Below are 19,247 nucleotides of genomic sequence, written 5' to 3' on the forward strand. Positions count from 1 at the left end.
ATGTATTTTAACAGAAAAGGTCAGAACTTTTTTCATCTCACCCAAAAAGTTGTTTTGCCAACACAATCAGTCAATCTACAACCCACAATCACACAGGCCTACAAAATCAAACCCCTCCATTGGCGGGAAAGAGCGATAGTGGTGGAAAGACATTCGAATTTGCACGCCTTTTAAACAGCGCGGTGGGGTGAGAAAGAGCTGTCTGAAAGGGGGATGGGTCGGGGAGTATTGTGTGCTTAACAGCAGAGCCCCACTCTTTCTGAATGGTTATTGTCATCTAGATTTCTGTAGTTCACCAAAATACTTTATCCTGCTGGGGAACTCAACGCAGGCGTCAGGCCCAGACATAAATAATATTGAAGATTTGCAAACTACATGTTCTGATGCCCAATTTATTATATTGTTTCAACTACATTTCGATTTGTTTAAATAAAACACGGTAGAACAAATACGTTTAAGACGATATCAGTTTAATCTCAGTTTAACATTGGAAAGAATATTGCATGAAATATATAATGGATCTTTACATCAAACATCAACAAATCCAGTTAGTAAAACAGCAGTGTATTCCTACAAATTCATGACAAGAAACACATCCAGCACAGCTTCTACATACAGATATAAAACTCACATTTGCAAACTTTTAAAAATTTCATCTTAAGATAGGTGAAGTGGACTGGACATCCTATATTTGGCATCTAAATCTATGGTCCTAATTTTTGTAAAATAGTTTATATTCCACTATTATAGACACATATAAGGACGCCTGAGTTGTGTTTTCCTTAAAAATAGGCCTATCCTACATTTATTTTTTTAGCTCGTCCCACAGTCCCATGAAGCAAAAATCCACTATCCAAAAACCTTTTAGGTGGTTTGCAGTGCTATTACTCCGAAATCACAGAAACTGTAGCCTACACTGAAGTAAAAAAAACTGTGGATATATTCAGTCGTATAATCTTCCTTTAGGAAAAAAAACCTCACAATGGTAAACATTTCAAAATGCAAGGGATTATGAGCGATCATAGAAAATATAGACTAGGACATTTAAAAATACAGGTACCTAAAACAAAGACGCTCATTTTTGTCATTGGCTATCACTTTATATCCAGACGTATATGCATAGTCTCCAAAAAGTTTATTTTCTGCTGTTTGCAAAAATGATGAACAAATATGTTCTCCAATATTGTGTTTAGTTTATAGTCTGTGTAACAAAATTATGCTTTAATTGATTTCAATGTTCAGAGTAAACTGCAGGTGCAAAAAATACGTTAAAAAAATAGTTTTTCAAAAGATCACAGCACATTTACGCACAGCATAGCTACCGCATCCCGAAGGTGGGAAGCAGGGCTACACGTAATTCCTTTTGTCATAGTCTCCGGTCCCGTTCGGTGTGGCCCGTTTGGTCGGGGAATATTTGGCCGAATAGCCCGAATTCCCGTTAGAAGGACAAGAGCAGCAGAGTAGCGCGCCCCCGATCAGCAGGAGCGCCGTGGCCGCCCAACCGATGTAGAGCGCGGCCCCGATCTCCCTCTTTTTGGACGCGGGCACCTGTGGGTTGTAGAAGTCAGAGATGATGTTGTTGGCCATCCAGCAGAGAGGAACTAACACAAACAACCCACTGGTGATGTAGATGACCCCTCCGGCGTTTACCACCCGGGTTTTGACGTTCTCGGCGCTAATGCAGTTGGTGCACTGCGCCCCGGCGATCACCACCATCAGCCCCAGCACGCCAAACACACACGAGATGACGGTGAGGGCTCGCGCCGCCTGCAGGTCGTGGCCGAGCGCAAGGACAGAGTCGTGCACCTTGCACTGCATCTGGCCGGTGCTCTGCACCACACAGGACATCCAGAGCCCATCCCAGATGGTCTGAGCCACCACAATGTTGGCCTCGATGAACGCCGTTACCTTCCACATGGGCATCCCGCACACCACCATCACCAGGAGCGAGCCAATGACGCACAGCCCCAACCCAAGGATCTCCAGTCCAGCGGACACCATCTTCGCTACTTTTTAAGGGATATTTGTTATAATTTGTGTCCTCTGTGCGTGAACAACGCGTCTTTATGTGGATGCTGCGCTTTGGAATATCTGAGCTTCAGACAGATTCAGACAGCGTCGATTTGTTTGAGACTCCTTACATCACTCTTGCTACAAATAGTCTACAACAGGCTGTCGTTTTAGTCAGTATGTTTCTAACTGTAAAAACAACTGAACGCATAGAGCGGCTTGACCAATTATATGTTTTGAGGGGTGGGGGTGACTCCACAAGTGCTAAAGCCAGAGGAAAAACTTTCACCCAATCAGAAGTCACCGCATCCTCTCAGCACCAATGAGGAGGCAGGGATGTTGGATGAGAATGAACAAAGCCAGGAGACCGCATTTTGTGCGTGCGTGCGAGAACAGTTAGTCGGTTGACTATAGGGTTGGGAACAAACGCAGAGGACTTGTAAGACCCTAGGCTGTAATAAAACATATTCTAACTAAGTTGCTCATTACTGGAATAGCCTTCACAATAACTAAATTATATGATTTTGAACCAAACATAATTGCTGGGCTCTTATTTCCAATTTAGTAGAATTTAAGAACATACAATTATTTGGTTATACCCATAGCCAGACCCATATGCTACTGTATATGACTCTGGTTCTAGCCAGAAGTGCATCATTTAGTATAACATTCGATGTTATTGAATTAAAAAAATATTTTGGAACATTGTAATAATAGCCTAATAAAAAACTAAAACACCACATAGCCTATGTAATGGCCCCAGCCAGAGCAGTTAGGATTGTCTACTGCTGTCGACAGTATGCTGTTTGCAGGCTACAGACTGGACTCACTGGACCATAAGCAGGTGTTATGTTAGTTGCATTACAAATGTAGCCTATGTAATGGCCCCAACCAAGCAATTAGGATTGCCTAATGCTGTGACAGTATGCTGATTGCAGGCTAAAACTGGACTCACTGGACCATAAGCAGGTGTAATGTTAGTTACATTACAAATGTTGTTTTTGCTTCTGGTGGGTTCAGGGCATAATTAAGTATATAAACATTTTAATTTACGTCATTTAGCAGACGCTCTTATCCAGAGCGACTTACATGAGTAATTAGGGTTAAGTGCCTTGCTCAAGGTCCACATCGACATATGTTTCACCAAATGTATGTAAACTTTGTTTAAACTCAGTTGTCTTTATTCTATCTCTAAATATTGTCTATCACTAGCAGCGCCATACTCCCAAGTAACATTCTGAGTAGTCTATGTGTAAATGTAGCCTACTTGGCCAATAAAGGTGATTCTGATTCGAAACTGCGACCTTCAGATTATTGGCCCAACGCTCCTAACCGCTAGACTAGCTGCCGCCCAGGCTACATGCCGCCTGTTTCTAATACATCTAGACTAGGTCTATATGTCAGAACATTTCTTGAAATATATTTAATTGGAAAAAAATTTTTAAAACCATGCACGCTCTCCTTGACTGTTTTGTTTTCCAAGTTTGCATCGACTTGAATTTAAAGTTTTCATTTAGGATACTTCCCGTAGGCTACATTAGCATAGACGATGCTTGTTACAATGTTACTGTTGATAAGCGTGGAATCACAGTGCTGCTTCCTACACAATAATGTATGAGAAATAATGTATCCTCTCACGAACTCCCATATAATAACGTGTAACAACCAAAGCGTGACATCATACACGATATCCGCCTCGTATAGAAACTGAGCAGTATGGCTGCCATCTTGGATCTTGAATTACCTATGCATATCGTTGATTCCACCCTGGTTTGAGCCGTAATGAACCCAGTTGCACTGCCTACCACCCATGAAAAAAGACAAACGGGCGTCATGGGATGAGGGCGGGACATTGGAGCTGTTTCCGGAGTCCCTTCCCTGGCCTGGGATAGAAAGAAGAGGGGGAAAATACTTCTGTTTATTTACATTTCATAAGTTACACACAGGTAAGGTCTCAAACGGTCGTATATGAATGCTTGTCTACCGAATGAGTGAGAGAAAGAGAGAAAAGGGATGAGTTTTTAGCGAGATCAGATAGTTGAAACTTGGCAACATGACACCACTCACTCACTGGAATAGCAACCTTTTCATGCTGAAGTTTGACATAAAACAAAGAGTTTCATAGTGCTTCGAAAGTTGAATTGATAGGCCTGTTTCCTATTTACAATAAGGTACACTGTTTCCATGTAAAGTATATGCAATTATGCCTAACATATTCGCCGTAAATTCTTCATAGAGTGTCGTGTTTAGAATATGTCAATCTTTCCCAAACTGGGTGTGGACGTCAAAACTAGTAGACAACAAAAGGCCAAAACATTTCCGCTACATTAAACATCCTAACTTATAATTCAAAGAGAGAACTTTTTGTTGTTGTTGAAAAATACAAAATCATTATACAAAATCATGAACCACACATTTCACTTGTGACAATATTGACTTTGACAATGCATTGTGTATAGTAGCCTGTGAGTATGTATGTATGTATGTATGTATGTATGTATGTATGTATGTATGTATGTATGTATGTATGTATGTATGAGGGGTAACTATCCCCAGAGGGAAAGGTCCAATGGTTCACACAAAAAAGCAATGTTTGGTAAAAATGTGGTATATGGATGATGGTCATGCTTAGGCAAACAAACTATGAAGGAAAATAAGTACAGTTTACACTTTTTTAGCTCTTTAATGAAATGCTGTTTTGAGAAAAGGGGCATTTTCCCCAAGCCCTGGGGTAACTGCACACAGCCATGAAATCTCCATAGACAAACATTGGCAGTAGAATGGCCTTCCTGAAGAGCTCAGTGACTTTCAACGTGGCACCGTTATAGGACGCCACCTTTCCAACAAGTCAGTTTGTAAAATGTCTGCCCTACTAGAGCTTCCCCGGTCAACTGTAAGTGCTGTTGTGGAAACGTCTAGGAGCAACAATTGCTCAGCCGTGAAGTGGTAAGCCTCACAAGCTCATAGAGCAGGACTGCTGAAGCGCGTAGTGTGTAAAAATTGCCTGTCCTCGGTTGCAACACTCACTACAGAGTTCCAAACTGCCTCTGGAAGCAACGTCAGCACAAGAACTGTTCGTTGGGAGCTTCATGAAATGGGTTTCCATGGCTGAGCAGCCGCACACAAGCCTAAGATCACAATGCGCAATGCCAAGCGTCGGCTGGAGTAGTGTAAAGCTCGCCGCCATTGGACTCTAGAGCAGTGGAAATGCATTCTCTGGAAGGATGAATCACGTTTCACTTTCTGGCAGTCCGACGGACAAATCTGGATTTGGCGGATGCCAGGAGAACGCTACCTGCCCCAACGCGCATAGTGCCAATTGTAAAGTTTGGTGGAGGAATAATAGTCTGGGGTTAGCCCCTTAGTTCCAGTGAAGGGAAATCTTAATGCTACAGCATACAATGACATTCTAGACGATTCTGTGCTTCCAACTTTGTGGCAACATTTTGGGGAAGGCCCTTTCCTGTTTCACCATGACATTGCCCGTGCACAAAGCGAGGTCCATACAGAAATGGTTTGTCGAGATTGGTGTGGAAGAACTTCACTGTCCTGCACAGAGCCTTGACCTCAACCCTATGGAACACGTTTGGGATGAATTGGAACACCGACTGCGAGCCAGGCCTAATTGCCCAACATCAGTACCGACCTCACTAATCCTCTTGTGGCTGAATGGAAGTAAGTCCCCGCAGCAATGTTTCAACATCTAGTGGAAAGCCTTCCCAGAAGAGTGGAAGATGTTATAGCAGCAAAAGGGGGACCAACTCCATATTAATGCCCATGATTTTGGAATGAGATGCTTGCTGAGCAGGTGTCCACATACTTTTGATCATGTAGTGTATATAGGTTACTGTATGGATGTAGTCTGTGACCAAAACATGTGTTGTTGTACTGAGTTCATTTCAATTCCTAGAACCTGACATAACCGTTAAACATCAGATTTATCATTGACCTCTGACGGTTTAGCACGTCCTGATAAAATAAATTGTATGTTTAGACAACTCCACAATAACAGTAGGAAACAATAATAAGTATTCTCATTGTGTGTGTCTCTGAGCTAAGAGATGGCGGAGGGCCACTATTGAACTGCTATCATCCATCTTGGCTCATATCTTTTGGCTCAGGGAGTCTATGAACATTTCATTTCCCTCTGAGTGGATGGAGATAATATAGGGGCAGCCTTTATTGTGAATGTTTAGGTCATGATAGGAGACCCTTATATTGAACTCAAATATGGTGGCGGTTTAGGTAGAGGTTGCCCATGAGCACAGATCTAGGATCAGCGTACCCTCTAAATTCTGACCTTATCCATTATCGGGGAAACATAAAACTGGTGTTTTATCAGTGTCAAGGGCCAAGTTCCTCTTACTCCTGAAAAACGCAGACTGCCTCCCAAATAGCACCATATTCCCACTTGTAGTGCACTACTTTTGACCAGGGCTCATAGGTCCCAAATGGCACCCTAATACCCATTGGCCATTTGATTAACCTCAGCGTGAGCCGTCTCTTTCTCTAGTCTTATCTCATAAGGACAGTGCTAAGAGGGAGCCCTCTGACACCACTCATCAAGGAGGGACGTTTCCTTTTGTTTTGTAGTGTGGTGTGAACGGAAAAACAACATGAATCAGACTGACATGTCCAAGTGGAGATCCAGAGTGGTGCTCTCAGTAATTGTACTGTACAGGATATGTTGTAATCCTCAATACTGGCAAATGGACAGTGGCTTGGAAGAGGATTTGTGTCCACCCATAGAACAGTCCAGTTCTAACCTCGTAGAATGATGTCATGAAGATATGCTATGGGGTCTGTTTTCTTTCAGTCTTTCTAAGGAACTTTGGTGCTTTGGTAATGGACACAGATGCTAAACTTAGAACTACCCATGCATTATGGAAGTTGGGTCAGTACTGAGATGTTTATGCATTGTAGGAGTGGTATAGTTGTAAGAATTTCACAGTAAGGCCTACACTTGTTGTATTTGGCGCATGTGACAGAGTTTGATTTTAGTTTTAGGATTTCACAACATAAATAGAAAAATGTGACATTCTACTTATATTGCTCTGCCATTTTAACCCTGTGATCCCATGTTGGTCATACAGTAGCTAGGCCTTTGTGCATAGTGAAACAATGTTATGATAACATTTTTGCTTTGCCATCAAACCCTTCTGTAGCTTGACTATTTCCGCTTCTGTCCCCATCATCATAAAAGGGCCATCCTGTGCTCTGTACTCTGTCTGTGTTATGAACAGCCCTGCTGGTTTCCGCTGGCTTGAAAGGCTTTCTCATTCCGCCCATTGTTATGGTTTTTCTTTTCATTGCTTGTAGAGAGCTCCTGAAACAGAGTATAACAGCTTTATTATTGTTGCCCACATCACCTCGTGACCCCCAAAGGACCACTTATTACAGTCAAGCTTCAAACCCCCTACTGTGTATGTGTGTACATGTGAGTCTGCCAACTTTCTTTTTATGAGGCTTCGTTCAGGTTATTAGTTCGCTGCCCAGTCATAGAATAGCTCAAATCAGAGTGGACTGTAGCTGCAAATTTCAGGAAGAGGTTCTTAACCAAGAGACCAAATCAAGCAAAAATAGATTTAAAAATAATAACAAATTTAATATAGATTTTCATAGGTCTCAATAATTATGTCTGGCTTAAATGTGTTGTTTTAAGTTACTGTGTGACTAAGAGGTAAGGTGTATAGATTCACAGCCACCACAGCCCCTCCAGCTAATAAATCAAGTGTAAACCTCACATGCCAGGATTTTGGCTTAACTAAGGTGGCATTTTTCCTTCTTCGCCAAACTGTTTAATCTCTCTCAGGTCTCCCTTAAATGGGTATTATTAAGTGAGTATTATTGCTGCCTGCCTCCTGCCTGTATCTCCCGTAGTGTTGCCTTTGTGTTAATACCACAGCGATAATGGAACAGCTTAATTAATCTACAGCTGTTTCCCACAGAGATAGTCCAGGAATAACACGTGTGTGTGTGTGTGTGTGTGTGTGTGTGTGTGTGTGTGTGTGTGTGTGTGTGTGTGTGTGTGTGTGTGAGAGTGGATGTGTTTAACTATACTTGTGGGGACCAGAAGTCCCCACAAGAATAGTAAACAAAGAAAAATTTGACCAACTGGGGACATTTTGTTAGTCCCCACATGCCATTTAGAATCCCACCGCACCTTCTCCGCTCTGCAATCTGGTTTCAGAGCTGGTCATGGGTGCACCTCAGCCACGCTCAAGGTCCTAAATGATATCGTAACCGCCATAGATAAGAAACAATACTATGTTGCCATATTCATTGACCTGGCCAAGGCTTTCGACTCTGTCAATCACCACATCGGCAGACTCAATAGCCTTGGTTTCTCAAATGATTGCCTCGCCTGGTTCACCAACTACTTCTCTGATAGAGTTCAGTGTGTCAAATCGGAGGGCCTGTTGTCCGGGTCTCTGGCAGTCTCTATGGGGGTGCCACAGGGTTCAATTCTTGGGCCAACTCTTTTCTCTGTATACATCAATGATGTCGCTCTTGCTGCTGGTGAATCTCTGATCCACCTCTACGCAGACGACACCATTCTGTATACTTCTGGCCCTTCTTTGGACACTGTGTTAACAACCCTCCAGACGAGTTTCAATGCCATACAACACTCCTTCCATGGCCTCCAACTGCTCTTAAATACAAGTAAAACTAAATGCATGCTCTTCAACCGATTGCTGCCTGCACCTGCCCACCTGTCGAGCATCACTACTCTGGACGGTTCTGACTTAGAATATGTGGACAACTACAAATACCTAGGTGTCTGGTTAGACTGTAAGCTCTCCTTCCAGACTCACATCAAACATCTCCAATCCAAAGTTAAATCTAGAATTGGCTTCCTATTTTGCAACAAAGCATCCTTCACTCATACTGCCAAACATACCCTCGTAAAACTGACTATCCTACCGATCCTTGACTTCGGCGATGTCATTTACAAAATAGCCTCCAATACCCTACTCAATAAACTGGATGCAGTCTATCACAGTGCCATCCGTTTTGTCACCAAAGCCCCATATACTACCCACCATTGCGACCTGTACGCTCTCGTTGGCTAGCCCTCGCTTCATACTTGTCGCTAAACCCACTGGCTCCAGGTCATCTACAAGACCCTGCTAGGTAAAGTCCCCCCTTATCTCCGCTCACTGGTCACTATAGCAGCACCCACCTGTAGCATGCGCTCCAGCAGGTATATCTCGCTGGTCACCCCCAAAGCCAATTCCTCCTTTGGCCGTCTCTCCTTCCAGTTCTCTGCTGCCAATGACTGGAACGAACTACAAAAATCTCCGAAACTGGAAACACTTATCTCCCTCACTAGCTTTAAGCACCAGCTGTCAGAGCAGCTCACAGATCACTGCACCTGTACATAGTCCATCTATAATTTAGCCCATACAACTACCTCTTCCCCTACTGTATTTATTTATTTTGCTCCTTTGCACCCCATTATTTCTATTTCTACTTTGCACTTTCTTCCACCATGGCCTTTTTTTGCCTTTACCTCCCTTATCTCACCTCATTTGCTCACATTGTATGTAGACTTATTTTTCTACTGTATTATTGACTGTATGTTTGTTTTACTGTTGTTGTATGTGTCGAACTGTTTTGCTTTATCTTGGCCAGGTTGCAATTGTAAATGAGAACTTGTTCTCAACTTGCCTACCTGGTTAAATAAAGGTGAAATAAAAAAAAATAAACATTTCTATGGGGGTTAGGAGCTAGTGTAAGGGTTAGGGAAAATAGGATTTTGAATGGGACTGTCCCCACAAGGTTAGTTGTTCAAGACTGTGAGTGTGTAGGGCAAACTCATTTGGTTGCGGGTAAAATAGTTTTTTTTTTAAATACAGACATAAGAAACATACTTTATTACTACTGTGCTGCCTGTCCTGCTAAGATCCATATTGCAAGCTGTTGACTTGTGGGCCCCGTCCGTCGGCATGCCACTGACTGACCCTAACCACCTCTGTGCTTCGACCCCTAATAGTGTGTGTGTGATTGTGGGCCAGTGGGGCCGCGGGTGGGCTCTTGTTCCGTCTCTTACCCAGGCGGAGGGGTGATCTGTATGAAAGGCCTCAGGAACCTGGGTGATAAACAGCCATTGTTCTCCTGAGAGCTTGATGAAACAGAGAGGGATATCTGGCCATGCCGCCTGCTGCAGACATATCAGGTCCTGCCACCATACACAATAGATCAGTGTTGTAATACTCCGGTCTTGAGGCCACATTGAGTGTCTCGGTTTCGGATACATTTGTACTTGGTCTTGACAGTGAGCACTCATAATTTCTTCACCAGACCAGCGGAGTAAAAAACGTTAATTATCAGCTTCCATTCAATCAGAGGATAAAACCGCTTTGCCGGGCCAAATATATACACTCCTTTATCTAATTTATACATGTTTGCGCAGTGGTGAACCTATAGGCCTTCAGTGTGTGACAAGTTTGTGATTCTGAAAGGACAGCAACTGTAATACCAGCGCACTCATGTAGGAGAATGCACTTTTTGTAAAACACAAAGAGCCATTGGTGTAGTGGAGGGTATACGCAGGTTTAAACCGTATACCCACTTTTGTTTTCAGTGGGCATTGTGTATACTCACTTCCTAATCCCTTCTGTTGCGTATCAAAGTAGTGTAGTGGAGGTATACGACTTATCAATCATGTAGTACAATAGAGAAATCATGCACAAAGTAGCCAACACAATCGCAAAGCATGTGAAATATATTCACATGTGCGCCGCACACATATCTTAGTTCAGCAGAATATCATCTGCAAGCAGCAAGAGTGTGCAGCTCTCAACTGGTTTTGGCTTGGAGCAGCTCTCAGAAGAATAACATTGGTAGCCAATAGGGTAGGAAAGACATATCTACCAGTAAATGTTAAGTAAGGCAACAATGGGTATGCAAACCAGGTATTTAAAAAGTTTAGTCCCAAGTGTTGGCTAGTAGGCCATTTGTGATGCGCAGTTGTCATCATGCGCTGTTTGCATCAGGGGCGTAGACATGCATGGGCCTGGGCTTGACAGGCCCACCCAATCAGATTTGATATGGTTTAAGCATTGTTGTGGGCTTAGACATCACGATTTTCAGAGTGAAAATCTGAAATATTTAGAGGAAAACTCATGAAAAAAAAATAGGAAAACACAGGATTTTTCACACAGGGTGCCTTTCCTTTGCTGGATGGGGAGTTTGGGAACTTTTTGGCAAAATTATAGTATACCCATTTCTCCAGGCACCACTTCTCCACTGCATAGGGCCTATGTAAAGACAGCAGTCACACACAGCATGATGTTAAAAGATAAGCAGTCCATAAACTCTGACATAATAAGCCAGTAGGTCCCAATCATAAGTATACAAAAACACAAATCAAATGTATTTATATAGCCCTTCTTACATCAGCTGATATCTCAAAGTGCTGTACAGAAACCCAGCCTAAAACCCCAAACAGCAAGCAATGCAGGTGTAGAAGCACGGTGGCTAGGAAAAACTCCCTTGAAAGGCCAAAACCTTGGAAGACACCTAGGTTTTGAGGGGTGGCCAGTCCTCTTCTGGCTGTGCCGGGTGGAGATTATAACAGCACATGGCCTAGATGTTCAAATGTTCATAAATGACCAGCATTGTCAAATAATAATAATCATAGTAGTTGTCGAGGGTGCAACAAGTCAGTAACACAAGAGTAAGTGTCAGTTGGCTTTTTCATAGCCGATCTTTGAGAGTATCTCTACCGCTCCTGCTGTCTCTAGAGAGTTGAAAACAGCATGTCTGGGACAGGTAGCACGTCCGGTGAACAGGTCAGGGTTCCATAGCTGCAGGCAGAACAGTTGGAACTGGAGCAGCAGCACAGCCAGGTGAACTGGGGACAGCAAGGAGTCATCAAGCCAGGTAGTCCTGAGGCATGGTCCTAGGGCTCAGGTCCTCTGAGAGAGAGAAAGAAATAGAGAGAATTAGAGCATATTTAAATTCACACAGGACACCGGAAAAGACGAGAAATACTCCAGATGTGACAGACTGACCCTAGCCCCCCGACACATAAACTACTGCAGCATAAATACTGGAGGCTGAGACAGGAGGGGTCAGGAGACACTGTGGCCCCATCCGATGAAACCCCCGGACAGGGCCAAACAGGTAGGATATAACCCCACCCACTTTGCCAAAGCACAGCCTCCACACCACTGGAGGGATATCTCCAACCGCCAACATACCATCCCGGAACAAGGCCAAGTATAGCCCACAAAGATCTCCGCCACGGCACAGCCCAAGGGGGGGGGGCCAACCCAGACAGGAAGACCACGTCAGTGACTCAACCCACTCAAGTGACGTACCCCTCCCAGGGATGGCATGGAAGAACATCAGTAAGCCAGTGACTCAGCCCCCGTAATAGGGGTAGAGGCAGAGAATCCCAGTGGAAAGAGGGGAAACCGGCCAGGCAGAGACAGCAAGGGCGGTTCGTTGCTCCAGCCTTTCCGTTCACCTTCACACCCCTGGGCCAGACTACACTTAATCATAGGACCTACTGAAGAGATGTGTCTTTAGTAAAGACTTGATTGTCTATATTGTAATTGTTTTTTAATAACCTGCCCAGGGACTGCGGTTGAAAATTAGCCGGCTGGCTAAAACCGGCACTTTTACTGAAACGTTGATTAATGTGCACTGTCCCTGTAAAAATAAAATAAACTCAAACTTAAAGGTTGAGACTGAGTCTGCGTCTCTCACATGGGTAGGCAGACTATTCCATAAAAATTGAGCTCTATAGGAGAAAGCCCTGCCTCCAGCTGTTTGCTTAGAAATTCTAGGAACAATTAGGAGGCTCGCGTCTTGTGACCGTAGCATACGTGTAGGTATGTACGGCAGGACCAAATCGGAAAGATAGGTAGGAGCAAGCCCATGTAATGCTTTGTAGGTTAGCAGTAAAACCTTGAAATCAGCCCTTGCCTTAACAGGAAGCCAGTGTAGGGAGGCTAGCACTGGAGTAATATGATCACATTTTTTGGTTCTAGTCAGGATTCTAGCAGCCGTATTTAGCACTAACTGAAGTTTATTTAGTGCTTTATCCGGGTAGCCGGAAAGTAGAGCATTGCAGTAGTCCAACCTAGAAGTAACAAAGGCATGGATTAATTTTTCTGTGTCATTTTTGGACAGAAAGTTTCTGATTTTTGCAATGTTACGTAGATGGGAAAAAAGCTGTCCTTGAAACAGTCTTGATATGTTCTTCAAAAGAGAGATCAGGGTCCAGAGTAATGCCGAGGACCTTCACAGTTTTATTTGAGACGACTGTACAACCATCCAGATTAATTGTCAGATTCAACAGAAGATCTCTTTGTTTCTTGGGACCTAGAACAAGCATCTCTGTTTTGTCCAAGTTTAAAAGTAGAAAGTTTGCAGCCATCCACTTCCTTATGTCTGAGACACAGGCTTCTAGCGAGGGCAATTTTGGGGCTTCACCATGTTTCATTGAAATGTACAGCTGTGTGTCATCCGCATAGCAGTGAAATTTAACATTATGTTTTCGAATGACATCCCCAAGAGGTAAAATGTATAGTGAAAACAAAGTGGTCCTAAAACGGAACCTTGAGGAACACCGACATTTACAGTTGATTTGTCAGAGGACAAACCATTCACAGAGACAAACTGATATCTTTCCGACAGATAAGACCTAAACCAGGCCAGAACTTGTCCATGTAGACCAATTTGGGTTTCCAATCTCTCCAAAAGAATGTGGTGATCGATGGTATCAAAAGCAGCACTAAGATCTAGGAGCACGAGGACAGACGCAGAGCCTCGGTCTGACGTCATTAAAAGGTAATGTACCACCTTCACAAGTGCAGTCTCAGTGCTATGATGGGGTCTAAAACTGCACTGATAAACTGCACAACCATTAACCTCTCTAGGGTCGGCGGGACGAAATCGTCCCACCTACGTAACAGCCAGTGGAATCCTGTGGCGCGTTATTCAAATACCTTAGAAATGCTATTACTTCAATTTCTCAAACATAAGACTATTTTACACCATTTTAAAGACAAGACTCTCGTTAATCTAACCACACTGTCCGATTTCAAAAAGGCTTTACAACGAAAGCAAAACATTAGATTATTTCTGGCTGGGTACTCTGCTGACATAATCAGACACCCATTTTTCAAGCTAGCATATAATGTCACAAAAACCCAGAAGACAGCTAAATGCAGCACTAACCTTTGATGATCTTCATCAGATGACACACCTAGGACATTGTTATACAATACATGCATGTTTTGTTCAATCAAGTTCATATTTATATCAAAAACCAGCTTTTTACATTAGCATGTGACGTTCAGAACTAGCATACCCCCGCAAACCTCCGGTGAATTTACTAAAAATTTACTAAATTACTCACGATAAACGTTCACAAAAAGCATAACAATTATTTTAAGAATTATAGATACAGAACTCCTCTATGCACTCGATATGTCCGATTTTTAAAATAGCTTTTCGGTGAAAACACATTTTTGCAATATTCTAAGTAGATAGCCCGGCATCACAGGGCTAGCTATTTAGACACCCAGCAAGTTTAGCACTCACCAAAGTCAGATTTACTATAAGAAAAATTTTATTACCTTTGGTGTTCTTCGTCAGAATGCACTCCCAGGACTTCTACTTCAATAACAAATGTTGGTTTGGTCACAAATAATCCATAGTTATATCCAAACAGCGGCGTTTTGTTCATGCGTTCAAGACACTATCCGAAAGGGTAAAGAAGGGTGACGAGCACGACGCATTTCGTGACCAAAAAATTCGAAATATTCCATTACCGTACTTCGAAGCATGTCAACCACTGTTTAAAATCAATTTTTATGCAATTTTTCTCGTAAAAAAGCGATAATATTCCGACCGGGAATCTGCGTTTAGGTAAAAAGACGAAAGAAAATAAAGCATGGGGTCGACTCGTGCACGCGCCTAAGCCCATTGTCCTCTGATCGGCCACTAGCCAAAAGCGCAAATGTGTTTCAGCCTGGGGCTGCCTCGATATCATTCAGCTTTTTCCCGGGCTCTGAGAGCCTATGGGAGCCGTAGGAAGTGTCACGTTACAGCAAAGATCCTCAGTCTTCAATAAACAGAGACGAGAAGAACAAGATCTTGTCAGAGAGGGCACTTCCTGTAAGGAATCTTCTCAGGTTTTTGCCTGCCATATGAGTTCTGTTATACTCAGACACCATTCAAACAGTTTTAGAAACTTTAGGGTGTTTTCTATCCAAAGCCAATAATTATATGCATATTCTAGTTACTGGGCAGGAGTAGTAACCAGATTAAATCGGGTACGTTTTTTATCCGGCCGTGTCAATACTGCCCCCTACCCCCAACAGGTTAAGTATTTCCCAATCGAAATGTACATCTATTACTTCCTCTTGCAAAATGGTCAGAGTGAGGTGTTGTCTCATTTGTGTCTGGAAGTTGCAAGCTAGCCAACTTTTGCCAGTTACGTTGGGTGCTTGGATGGGACAAGCATGCGTTGGCAGGCAAGCTGCAGAAGGATGAGAAGGCTACTATTGCCCATCGTTTATCAGTGCAATTTTGACAGCCAACTAGCTGAAAAAGTTTGAGCATTTATCTAATGTTCCTTTGTTAGATTTCAGCTCATCTTGCTCTGGCTAGCATTAATTGTTGATCTTGTTGATGTGCATAACTGAGGGAGAGAGAGCCTACTTTTTCATGGTTGTTTGATAAATAGGACTGTAAAGTTCCCAAATGTAAGAGGACTCCCGTGGTGTTTACATATTTACAGAATGGAGGTGTTTACATATTTACAGAAATACATTCGGGTGTATTTTTTTTAAATTTTGGCAAATAAATGTGTTCTAATGATCTAAAGTTGCGCTGTTGCAAACACACAGTAAGGTTAAACGTGAATGATGGCAGGCCCATGTGGCAAATGGCTTGTTTGTATAAAGGCCTATTGTAGCTCTGACAGGATATATATATATTTTAAGTGTCATATTCTTCCTGGGGGTGTATATGAAGAAATTGTAATATGATTTCATGTTGCTAAAATGCTGTCAGTTCCACTTCAAATGCAACGATGTTTCACACACAAGTTATTTTCAAAGAGATGGCTAACAGCAAGTACAGTGCAATATTAAACACAGTTCCACTCACCAGATGATAATCATTTAAAAATGAACTTCTTGTTTAAAGTTATTCTTGAAAAGGGAGAAGCTAAGAAATTGACAATAACATCCTCCTTGATAACACCTGCTGCAGCCGCTGCAAACTAGCCGACAACAAAAGCTAGCTAGCTAGACCGTGGGAAACTACTGCTCGTTATTGCACAGTGACCTGTTGGCCTTCAAGAAGGCAGACGTTTCCATAAGTTTTTGTAAAAACAGTCCCACCCATTAAGTCAATGTGATTGGTTCATTCCACTGTCACTCAAATTCTGCCCTAATACAGTTGAATGGCAGATGCCTTTCTGATGGCCTAGCCAATGGCTGACTTAGCGAGCTAGAATTATCTCTCCAGAGACCAGCAAAGAAAAATCCTGATTGTATATTTTTTTCTCTTCAGTGTTAAACCTTTGCTTTCTAACAAAAACTGAAGTGATTAAATCAGAACATCATTGAAAAGAGTAATATAATTATTCTTATTATTTTCATTATTTTATAAATCCCTAGCCCTTCTCTGAAGGCATAGAAGGCCCATTGTTCCCCACTGTGTTTGGGTTAGTAATCATTTTTAGTGTCTCTATTTTCCCACAGCATGCATTTTTTTCCACTATTTTGAATGTCTAAAGAATCCATATGTTCTGAAATATGAACACAGAAATACATGGACTTGAATTGGACTCGCATTTTTATGGTCTTGGTCTTGAATTGGTCTCTCTTTAGGTATCTCGAACACAACACTGCAATAGATACATCTTCATCACTCTTTAATGGATTCCAGACAATATTAAAGTGTCATATGGCACACACTCCTCAAAAATATTTGTTACACTTATTTTCTTGTGTTTTTCAAATAAAGTTACATAACAGGGTTCAGTAGTCTGGCTGTGCTTGCCATCTCTCCCCCTTTCGCTTTATCACACACGACCTGTCAGTCAGTGCCTAGTGTGTTATGATCAAACAGATGGTTTTACACAGCGCAGGGCACAGGTTGGTGGCAATTATGTGATCATTTATCATTCAGGGTCATTTCTCTGTCATCTGAGTAGTGCCATAGAGTAAAGCAGTGGGAGCCTAACTAAACATACCTGGTTCTTAATGGAGGTCTGGGAACCAACTTGTTGTCCGCCCTGTTTCTGCTCTATCAGTTGACTGTGATACAGTTAATAGGGATTTCCATGAGGGACTAGATGTGAGCTTAGAGTGCCCTAGTGTGGATGCTGTCATTATTCAGAATTTCGGTGAGAGTGACTACTGCATGTTAAAGGTAGTACTGTAGTAAGAGTTGAGTGTAGCCCTGGTGGTGAGTGATTTATACAGTTGTTGTCTCAAGCAGAGATGGCGAGAGAGCCTGGGTGCCAGTCTGCTTCCGCTTAAGCAACGCTACATTGTTACCTTGCCAACAACAAAAACAAGTTGACTAAAGCAGAAACAGACTTGCACCCAGGCTAATGTTAGTGTTGAGTGACTTATATGATATTTCTTTTTCTGGTTGCAGGTTCAGGCGACCAGCAGCAGTGACCATGTCTCAGTCTGCAGAGAAAGGGAAGGTGAGTGTACCCCTACTTCTTTAGTATGCACACGCCCTAACCCAGGCACTCAGAGAGGACATCCTGTATAAACACAGCTGTTTCATCGGCAGCTTTATTGCTTTTTAGAATATCTCCTCCATTTAATCTCAATTTACACCAGCCATCTCTCACACACATCTCCTAAAGGCTGGAGATGAAGAATGTCAGGGAGGAGAGCGATATATTGTCTCATGCTTCATAAAAAAACGTGTAAACTAACAGTGAAATGCTTACTTATGGGCCTTTCCCAACAATGCAGAGAGGAAAAATAATTATAACAAGGAATAAATACACAATGTGTAATGATAACTTGGCTATATACACATGGTACCAGTACCGAGTTGATGTGCAGGGTACAAGGTAATTGAGGTAGATTTGTACATACAGGTAGGGATAAAGTGACTAGGCAACAGGATGGACAATAAACAGTATCCGCACAGAGAGAGAGGGGGAGAAACAATTCAAGACTCTTCCAATGCAAATCCTAGTGAGTTATAGTGCATTACCATTATAACCATGTGTTTGTCAGTTCCCCGAGGCGGCAGGATATGTGGGTTTTGCCAACCTTCCCAACCAGGTGCACAGAAAGTCAGTGAAGAAGGGATTTGAGTTCACCCTCATGGTCGTTGGTGAGTATGACCTATTCACCAACTATGTCAATTCAAGAGAAACTCACCTACACAGTAGTTATTTTGTGCCAGAATGCTGTTGTCTTGTTGAGGGCTGTTTCCCAAATGGCTGGTCAAAAGTAATGCACAATATAGGGAATAGGGTGCCATTTGGGATGCAGCCTTGTAGATGTATAGATCCTAGAATGATCACGCCCGGTCTGTATTTCTGCAGGAGAGTCTGGTTTGGGCAAGTCTACGCTGATCAACAGCCTGTTTTTGACAGACCTCTACCCAGAGCGATACATCCCTGGGGCCGCAGGTACACACACACACACTCTCTCACACTCACTCACTTCACTCACTAATAATGGAGAAATATCTGTTCTGCTGTCTCCAGTATAGTATTACCTGGAGTGGGATGTTAAGAGTGATCATTTGTATTAGTCTTTCAAAGGCCCATCCCCTCCTCATGACTTAGATTATTGGCCAGTCTGTAAAACAACCTCCAGCTCCTACCGTTTTTGTGTTTGTAGTTCTGAAGGGATCGGATAGGTGTAAGCAATATGGTGTTGGCTTTTGCAGTATTGATCTTACAAAAAAAAAACACATGATTTGAAAACGTGTTTTTGGAACACTTCACATGTTTTCACATGTAGTTTCGTATTATCACATGTTGCTTTACATGTTGTAACATAAGATCATATGTGAGCATATGAAAACGTGTTTTTGGAACACTTTACATGTTCATGTGAAATTCATGTGTTTTTTCCGTAAGGGTGCTTACACCTGTCCAGTGCCTTAAGATATGCAGAAGGGGTTAGGGGCTGCCTGGGTTTGTTTTCAACTTGGATATTTTGTCCAGAGGCTTGGCTTAGGCAGGCTTTAGAGTCACAAGGAACAGAAGCTTTGATGTGAAT

At 42.6% G+C, this 19,247-nt stretch overlaps 2 protein-coding genes across 2 annotated transcripts in view; one reads left to right on the top strand and one right to left on the bottom strand.

Moving 5' to 3' along the window:
• Nucleotides 1-449: 449 nt before the first annotated feature.
• Nucleotides 450-2,242, bottom strand: cldn5a (claudin 5a). Its single transcript, XM_014161491.2, has one exon. The coding sequence runs from the start codon at nt 1,999-2,001 to the stop codon at nt 1,348-1,350; it is 654 nt and encodes a 217-aa protein (XP_014016966.1). The 5' UTR covers nt 2,002-2,242; the 3' UTR covers nt 450-1,347.
• Nucleotides 2,243-3,697: 1,455 nt separating this feature from the next.
• The window catches only part of zgc:63587 (septin-2), a 38,716-nt gene continuing 23,166 nt past the window's right edge, over nt 3,698-19,247 (top strand). Inside the window, exons 1-4 of the mRNA XM_014161492.2 lie at nt 3,698-3,956; nt 17,647-17,698; nt 18,249-18,348; nt 18,563-18,649. Of these exons, the coding sequence (XP_014016967.1) occupies nt 17,672-17,698; nt 18,249-18,348; nt 18,563-18,649 (214 nt within the window). The 5' untranslated portion in view covers nt 3,698-3,956; nt 17,647-17,671. The remainder of the gene's footprint in view (nt 3,957-17,646; nt 17,699-18,248; nt 18,349-18,562; nt 18,650-19,247) is intronic.

Source organism: Salmo salar, chromosome ssa20 (assembly GCF_905237065.1).
Source record: "Salmo salar chromosome ssa20, Ssal_v3.1, whole genome shotgun sequence".
Classification (NCBI taxonomy): Eukaryota; Metazoa; Chordata; class Actinopteri; order Salmoniformes; family Salmonidae; genus Salmo; species Salmo salar.

Bases quoted from the DNA above. Each gene is read 5' to 3' on its own strand.
- cldn5a (XM_014161491.2), bottom strand. From the start codon at position 2,001: ATGGTGTCCGCTGGACTGGAGATCCTTGGGTTGGGGCTGTGCGTCATT.